Here is an 8,841-nt window from a genome sequence, read left to right on the forward strand (position 1 = left end):
TCCAAAAGCAGTTTTCGAAACATCTTTAGAAACTGACTAATTCTTGAACATTGCTGTAGGTCCACAGCAAAACTGTTCAACAGTTTTACTACACAAATGGTAATACAAAATGTTTTAACCTTTGTCCGTGCTTTAAGAGTCTTCAGATTTCATTTTCCCCTCAATTCATAGTCCCCTTCTCTGTCAAAAAACATCCTCTGCACATATCCCGGTAGCATATTGTATCTGGCTTTGTACATAAATTTTGCAGTTTTATATTTTATAAGATCCATAAACTTCAGAATTTTTAATTTCAAGAACATAATGTTAGTGTGGTCTCTAAATCCTGCTTTAGTAATCATCCTGATAGCTTTTTTCTGAATTTTACATAATGGTTGAAGTGAAGTTTTGTATGTATTTCCCCAGATTTCCACACCGTATTCCAAATATGGCATTATAAGTGAACAGTAAAGTACCCGGAGTGATTTGGAAAAATGCAAAAATTTTTTAGCTTTACTCAGTACAGAGTTGCTTCTTGACAGTTTAGCTTGTATATGCTTTATGTGAGGTTTCCAGCAGATTTTGTTGTCTATTATCACATCCAGAAATTTTGTATGAGAAACTTGCTCTACTTCAACATAATTTATCAACAATTTTGCTCCAGCATCTTTTTTTACATTTTCCAAATAATATAAATGTAGTTTTATTCAAATTTAGTGATAACTTGTTTCTGTCAAACCATGTTTTCAGTTTAATAATTTCTGGTGTGACAATTTCCAAAAGCTGCTGTGAATTCTCTCCAGCACAAAAAAATATTTGTATCATCTGCAAATAAAATAAACTGTAATATATCAGATGTTTTACATATATCATTGATGTACAGTATAAACAGCTTTGGGCCAATACTGATCTCTGTGGAGATTCACCAAGCTTCACAAACTGTTGCCTGTCACTCAAATAACTCCTGACCCACTCTAGCACCAATCCTCTAATGCCACAGTACTCCAGTTTATCAAGTAATATTTCATGATTAATTGTGTCAAAAGCTTTTTTTTTTAGGTCAATGAAAACACCAACTGTGCATTGTCTATATTATTGGTGATATTTTCAATAAGTTCCATTAATGCCATGGATGTTGATCTGTTTGGTCTGAAACCATACTGACTGTCCATTATTATTTTATATTTATCTATAAATTTGTCAAGTCTATTAATGAAAACTTTTTCCAGTATTTTTGAAAATTGTGAAAGTAGAGAAACAGGCCTGTAATTTGTGAATTGGTGTCTATCTCCATTTTTAAACAGTGGTATTACTTTAGCTGTTTTTATTTGTGTTGGGAATTGACCAGTTTGTAGAGACAAATTGCAAATGTGTGTTAAGGGTTTGGAGATGCCATCGATAACTTTCTTAACGATTTCCATATCAATGTCATCAAAGTCTGTAGAATTTTTTGTTTGTGATTTCCCGACAATATCAGTGATTTCCTTTTCTTCTACCACCGTTAAAAACATTGAATGAGGATTACGTTGAATGAGTTTAGTTTCTTTCGCTGCACAATTTCTTGTATCAGGAATTCTATCAGCCCAACACTTATAAAGAATTTATTGAACTCATTAACTACATCACTCATGTTACTAATATTTCTATCATTATTAGTGAAATACAAAGGATAATTTAACTGCCTAGAACCATTTTTAATGATGGCATTTAATGTTTTCCAAATCCCTTTTATTTTTATTCATATTTAATAATTTCTCATAATATTCCTTTTTACATGACCTCAAAACACTACTTAATTTATTTTTTATATTTTTTGTATTTATTTTCAGCTTCTACACTTCTGTTCTTTATAAATTCTCTGTATAAGGTATTTTTCTTTTTACATGCATTTTGTAATCCTTTTGTGATCCATGGGCACGCTGCATATTTTTGCTTTTTGCTATATTTCTTTACTCGGCAACGGCTATCATATAACACTTTAAATTTTCCTAACAAAGTCTCATAAGCTTTATCAATATTTTTTTCCTTATACACCATCGCCCATTCTTGCTTAAGTAAATTACTTTTAAATGCATTTATGGACTCCTCTGTTCTCACTCGTTTGTATTTTGTTGTATTTTCCTGTTTGACCTTCCTGTTATTGCTGTCATACACTGCAAGAACAGGTAGATGATCACTAATGTCATTAATTAGGAGACCACTTATAGATCTGTTTTCTATTTCATTAGTAAATATATTGTCTATTAAGGTTGCCCACTGTGCTGTAATCCTGCTGGGCTTAGTGATCATTGGACAGAGTCCCATGCTATACATTGTATTAATGAACTCATCTGTCATACTATGTTTGTTTGGAATTAATAGGTCTATGTTGAAATCCCAACAAATGAACATAACTTTCTGATTTGTCTTAATAAATGTTTTATCTACCCACTCCTTAAACATTTCAATGTTAGAACCTGGTGTTCTATATATACAACTTACAATGACATTTTTCTTTTTTTCCATACTAATTTCTATTGTTACACACTCTAATATGTTGTCCACCACCACGGTCATTTTTTCCACTACCCTGTATTTAAAATTTTTGTCCACAAACAAAGCCACACCCCCACAATTCTTATTCTTTCTGTTCATAAAATTTAGTTAATATCCGTCTATTTCAAAGTCCACTCCTTTCTCCTTATTAATCCACGTCTCAGATACTGCAATCACACTGAATTGATGTGCAAATTTGCTTAAATATTCTCTTATGTTGTGAAAGTTGGCATATAAACTTCTACTATTAAAGTGGATTACGGACATTTTGCAGTCAGCCTTGACAATTTAATTGAATTGTTCTTCAGTATAGTAACAGCAGGTGTTACTGGTGTTAAAAAAGTTCAATTCTTGATCAATGTCCTGCTCTGTGAAGTGTGTATGTATTCCGTGTTTTGTGGTGAATTTAACTCCAGATTCTCATGATTAGCAATCCTCTGTGATAGCAGTGTATAATTCCCAGATGTTAAATTAGTTGATTGTGTTATAATATGTTGTGCTTTAGTTTCTGTTGTTACCTTCATGGTTTGATGAGTGTAGATTATTTGTTCAGCTTCTTGCATTTGTGGTCCATGTGGCTTGTTAATATTTTTCCAGATGCTGGATGTGTTTGATGACCAGCACTTTGGCTTCCTCCAATGTTCCGTTGAGTTTAATAAATATTTTACAGTTTGCAGTCCAGGTATTTTGAATTTTACCCAGTTTCTTTAGGTGCCGTGCTTTCTTAGCTATGTCAGCGTTGTATTTGGTTAGATGGTCATTCATGTAGACGTTCAATCCCTTTAGTTTTCTCCCCTGCTTCAGCAGTGCATTCCAGTGTTTCCGGTTTACAAATCTTATGACAGCTGGTTTATCACTAACGTTTTTCCTGGGCAGAAGGTGGTATGCCTTGATGTTATTAGAGTCCAGGTCGATCCCTTTTGACTGCAAGAAACCAGCCACCTGTTGCTCTGCAGAGCTAACATCCAGTTCTCCATGCTCTTCTTTGCTGTCAGCAGTCACGGCCCGAGCATATGACCGAGGTTTTATGTTTAGCCCCATGATGATCACATCATTTATTCTCGTGTATTGCTCCAGGTCTGTGACCCTGTTCTCCAGATAGACAATCCATTTCTCCTTCTCTGCATTCTGATTGCGAAGCGACCTTATCTCCTTGACAATGTCCAGGATATATTTCTGTTGTAGCTTGATAGCTGATGTTTCTTCAGTTAAAAAGTCCAGTGACTTTTTAATGTCCTCAATTTCCTCAGCTGTTCGTGTTCTCTTAGGCCCCATTTCTGAAGTAGTAGTTAATTTCGACTCACCAAAACGCTGCTTAGTTGTTGGTGCCTGCTGGAGGATCCTAGGCCTAGAAGCTGCTGAAGGATCCTGGGCCTTTTGATAGAACAGTCCTTGTAAGTGGATATCAGGCCCCTGAACAGCAAAATTTTGTACTTTGGTCTAGAAACCCCAAAATGTGATGTGATGTGGACGCCAGGTCCTAAGAGGTTAATAAAGAGGTTAACAAAGATTTTGATACAAATTGGTGTTACTGAAGCTCTGAGAGGGAGAGGTGTGTTATTTAATTAAAATGCATGCTAGTTTCAATTCATGTTGGGTACCTCCTAAGGAATTGTTGACCGCATTAAGTCCACTGTAATGTTTAATTGGCTTACTTAATCTGAAAATACCACTGCAGATTTGTTTGAATAATCTTTTTTCACGTCACTGATGGTGGTATAAAAAAAGGAAGATATGCTCTTAGCAGACAGGGGAGGTGTGTGTTCAGTGTTTGCTATTATGTGCTCCACTTTTGTTCTGAAACACACAACTTCAGAAGACATTGATGGAGTACGGTTGAGGACCTGGAAAGTGAGGACAAGAATCAAGGAACTTAGTATGATTAAGCCCCTTGAATGTGTTGAATCTTCCTGGCCAGTTGCTTCATCAAAAGGCAGATCACACAAAGCCCTGTTTAACAGCTCTTTTGGAAGTACTGTTAGTTTTCCAAAGAGCAGCAGGATTGTGGAGTCGCATATTTTAAAGGCTTTGCAAAATTTCTTCAGGCCGGAAAGATGTTGATTCAGGCTTTTGGAACACAATTTAAACCAAAACACAAAATTTACAGGAGATGATGTAAAGTTTGATGCCAACAGTTTTATTGAACATACAAGATTTAAAAAAAACTTAAAAGAAAGCAAAGCTCTCTAGGGTGTTTGCCATATGGAGGCCAAAAGCCAACAGAGATAAATAAAGATGAAGACTCCCGGGGCACTTCTGAGCTCCTTTATGGGAGATGAGTCACCACCAGCTCCTCCTCCTTTATTATATAATTATCCATATTTTATCTTTAAAATGAATAATCTATCTTCTTAAACTGGATTTATTTCCTGTCAAAATGGAACACAACACTGTTAAAGTTACACATTAGTCCACATTATTATATCTCAAAACAACAGCTGGGTATCAACAGGTGTTCACATAAAAGTAGTGTAAGTTATGTTATAAATATAAATAATAAATGACCTAAAAATATGGGTCACAAACAATACGAGAACATGGATCAACTTGTCAACATTGTCATTCCCTAAAATATTCCCTTTCCATCTACAAAGCACTTCCAATTAATGTCAATCCAGTGTATAAATTTCATAAAAAAACCAAACAAAATCCCAACAGGAGTTCTGGCAGTGTGCAAGTTAGCAAACAGTGCAAAGTTAGTCAATTGTCTTCTGCTTTAAATACCTTCAAACTGTGAACTTCAGAGAAAAAACTGATTTCAATAAAGGCTACCTCACACGTGTAGTTGTTTTTTCAACAGATATTACCGAGTGTGTTTTGGAGAAATAGTTCTTTTTACATCAAGACACTAAAAATATCTCAAGCACTGTCGAGGCCATGCTAAAGAAAATGAAGAAACTTCAGCAAAGACAAAGCCTATAAACTATAAAACAACAACGTCAGAAAAAGGTGATAAGGTGCACACATTTTATGCTGCAAGACAAACTGTTTGTCTTGTCCATGTGTCAAAACAGAAACTGAGCTTCCGAAAGCCTTTTGAAATTTTCAGTTTTCAATGATCCAAACACTGTTTATGTGTCCTACCATCACCATTTTCTAAGAATGAAACTCAGCATGTAGGATGTTTTCCTAATTGCATTTTCAACTGTACTGGAGAACTAAAATGTTTCACACAGGTGCTGCAACAATGTGGTTCTCACTTTTGTGAACTGGTATGTGTTATTTCAAGTTTCCTTCTGCCTGAATCTTTTCCAGAGGTGCTACAAGAATGTGGCTTCTCACCTGTGTGAATTTGCATGTGACTCTTCAGGTGACCCTTCTGAATAAATGTTTTCCCACAGGTGCTACAAGAATGTGGCTTCTCACCTGTGTGAATTCGCATGTGACTCTTCAACTGACTCTTCTGAGTAAATCTTTTCCCACAGGTGCTACAAGAATGTGGCTTCTCACCTGTGTGAATTTGCATGTGACTCTTCAGGTGACCCTTCTGAATAAATGTTTTCCCACAGGTGCTACAAGAATGTGGCTTCTCACCTGTGTGAATTCGCATGTGACTCTTCAACTGACTCTTCTGAGTAAATCTTTTCCCACAGATGCTACAAGAATGTGGCTTCTCACCAGTGTGAATTCGCATGTGCATATTCAAAATTTGTTTCAAACTAAACCTTTTCCCACAGGTGCTACAAGAATGTGGCTTCTCACCTGTGTGAATTCGCATGTGTCTATTCAACAGACCACTCTGAGTAAAACTTTTCCCACAGGTGCTACAAGAATGTGGCTTCTCACCTGTGTGAATTTGCATGTGTGTTTTCAAATTTGATTTTACATGAAATCTTTTCCCACAAGTACTACAGCAATGTAGCTTCTCACCTGTGTGAATTCGCATGTGCCTATTCAAAATTTGTTTCAAACTAAATCTTTTCCCACAGGTGCTACAAGAATGTGGCTTCTCACCTGTGTGAATTCGCATGTGACTCTTCAACTGACCCTTCTGAGTGAATCTTTTCCCACAGGTGCTACAAGAATGTGGCTTCTCACCTGTGTGAATTCGCATGTGCCTATTCAAAATTTGTTTCAAACGAAATCTTTTCCCACAGTTGCTACAAGAATGTGGCTTCTCACCTGTGTGAATTTGCATGTGACTCTTCAACTGACCCCTCTGAGTAAATCTTTTCCCACAGGTGCAACAACAATGTGGCTTCTCACCTGTGTGAATTCGCATGTGTATCTTCAATGGACCCTTCGTAGTAAATCTTTTCCCACAGGTGCTACAAGAATGTGGTTTCTCACCTGTGTGACTTCGCATGTGTATAGTCAAGTCTGCCTTCCAAATAAATCTTTTGCCACAGGTGCTGCAAGAATGTGGCTTCTCACCTGTGTGAATTTGCATATGTCGACTCAATGTTTCTAACCTATAAAATCTTTTCCCACAGGTGCTACATAAATGTGCTGTCTTGGAATTTTGAACTGTCAGACCTGATACTATTTCCTCCGACTCCTTTCTGTGTGAGTTACCATCCTTGATTTCATCCTGATCTGTGACAGGAGAGTTGTGAGAAAGGAGCTGGTCACTGCTTGGTTCTGGTTCACTGTGGTCACTTGCTTCACCAGCAGGAAAAGTTGCAGTCTCCTGCTTTAGAAGAAGCGGTTTTTCCTCTTCAGTGGTACGGAGTTCCTCCTGTTCCTCTTTAATCTGTGAAGGATCCTTCTGGTGTAGACTGGAGTTCTTCTCCTGGTTACAGACCTGCTGATTTGTGAGCCCATCCTCGCCCTTACAGTCATGTTGTGGAAAATCTGAAGGGACAGATCAAAAAAAACATACATTTGAGGAATTACAAGGTAAGCTTAACCACTAGCAGGTCTCCACATGGTAAGCATATTGCTTAGATATACCTATGAAGGCATGTTGTGGGGAGAATCCGTTTTACTGCTTCAGTGAAAACCATTTTGGCTGCTCATTTACAAATTCTACAAATAATATAAACAGACCATCTACGATGAGAAAATAAAGACAATATATAATCAAACAAAAGCACAAAGTGGTATCTCTTAAATTTTGTTATCAAAGTGCAAAAAACATTTAAAAGTTTATTTAAAATTAGTCAAAAACTTTACAGGACACTCACTGCAGGATTTATTCATTTATTCATTGCCTGAAAGTTGGGGAGAATGGGAGGTAGAGTCTTCCGCTTTCAGGTCCCTCTTCTGTGGAAAAAGCTGCCAGTTTGGATTAGGAAAACAGACACTCTCTCTCTCTCTTTTTTTTTTTTTTTTTTTTTTTTTTTTTATATGATTATCTAATCCAATCCAAGATTAGGCTTAAAATTTTCCTTTTTGATAAAGCATACATTTATGGCTGGATCAGGTGACCCTGATTAGGCTCATTGAGATTTAAACAGGGTGAGAGAACCATCTTTCTTATACCTGGGGGTAGAGAGTTCCACAGCCTGGGAGCAGAGCAGCTAAAAGCTCTGCTTCCCATCGTGGTGAGGCAGAAGGAAGGCACAGAAATCTGGATAGAAGAAGAACATCGAAGTGAGCGGACAGAAAAGGCAGTGCTTAACAGGTCAGAAAGGTAAGGAGGTGCGAGGTTATGAATGGCCTTGAAGGTGAGCAGAAGAAGCTTGTAGATTATCGGGAATTTTACTGGGAGCCAGTGAAGTTCCTGAAGAACGGGGTGATGTGCTGGTAGGAGGGAGTTCTGGTGATAATGCGAGCAGCAGAGTTCTGAACCAGTTGAATCTTATGGAGGGATCTTTGGGGGAGACCATGCAAGAGAGAGTTGCAGTAGTCAGTGCAGGAGGTAACAAGATTGGGCAAGGATGGATGTAGACTGGGTGAAAAGAGAAGGACGAAATCTGTTAATGTTGCGTAGATGGAAATAGGCCGAACGGGTGAGATTATTGATGTGAGACTTATAGGAAAGTGAACTGTCTAGGACACATGTGTCAAAGTCAAGGCCCGCGGGCCACATCCGGCCCGGCGTACATTTATATCCGGCCCGCGAGATCATTTTATATAGATGTACTATTATTGTTATGCATGGCCCGGCGATATGAGGAGCTAATAATATACAAACTACAGATCCCATAATGCAGCGCTGCAGCCTCCTTGCTGAACGCTAGGCTAACTGGGAACATTCCCGCGTCAATCAAGTCAAACTTCTGTTATTGTGAAGCTAGCCGCTCACAATGGTGGAGAGAAAAGTTGATTCTGAAAGCAGAGCCTTTCAGCGCCAGTGGGAGACTGAATATATGTTTACAGACATTGCTGGTAAACCCGTGTGTCTTATTAGTGGAGCTAATGTGGCTGTAATTAAGGGATTTA

General features: G+C 37.6%; 1 protein-coding gene across 1 annotated transcript; it reads right to left on the reverse strand.

Moving 5' to 3' along the window:
* Positions 1-5,710: 5,710 nt before the first annotated feature.
* On the reverse strand, positions 5,711-7,996 carry LOC134616190 (gastrula zinc finger protein XlCGF57.1-like). Its single transcript, XM_063460920.2, has 3 exons — positions 7,939-7,996; positions 6,469-7,308; positions 5,711-6,300 (listed from the first exon to the last, which is right to left on the reverse strand). Exons 1-3 carry the CDS (start codon positions 7,994-7,996, stop codon positions 5,711-5,713), a joined length of 1,488 nt encoding a protein of 495 aa, XP_063316990.2.
* Positions 7,997-8,841: the final 845 nt, after the last annotated feature.

The sequence above is a fragment of the Pelmatolapia mariae genome, linkage group LG18 (genome assembly GCF_036321145.2).
Source record: "Pelmatolapia mariae isolate MD_Pm_ZW linkage group LG18, Pm_UMD_F_2, whole genome shotgun sequence".
NCBI classification, from domain to species: Eukaryota; Metazoa; Chordata; class Actinopteri; order Cichliformes; family Cichlidae; genus Pelmatolapia; species Pelmatolapia mariae.

Bases quoted from the DNA above. Each gene is read 5' to 3' on its own strand.
- LOC134616190 (XM_063460920.2), bottom strand. From the start codon at position 7,996: ATGGGAAGCAGAGCTTTTAGCTGCTCTGCTCCCAGGCTGTGGAACTCT. The intron at 7,309-7,938 runs GTATAAGAAAGA...CTGTCCCTTCAG, and splicing joins GTGGAACTCTCTACCCCCAG to ATTTTCCACAACATGACTGT. The intron at 6,301-6,468 runs GTGAGAAGCCAC...AAATTCACACAG, and splicing joins TCACATGCGAATTCACACAG to GTGAGAAGCCACATTCTTGT.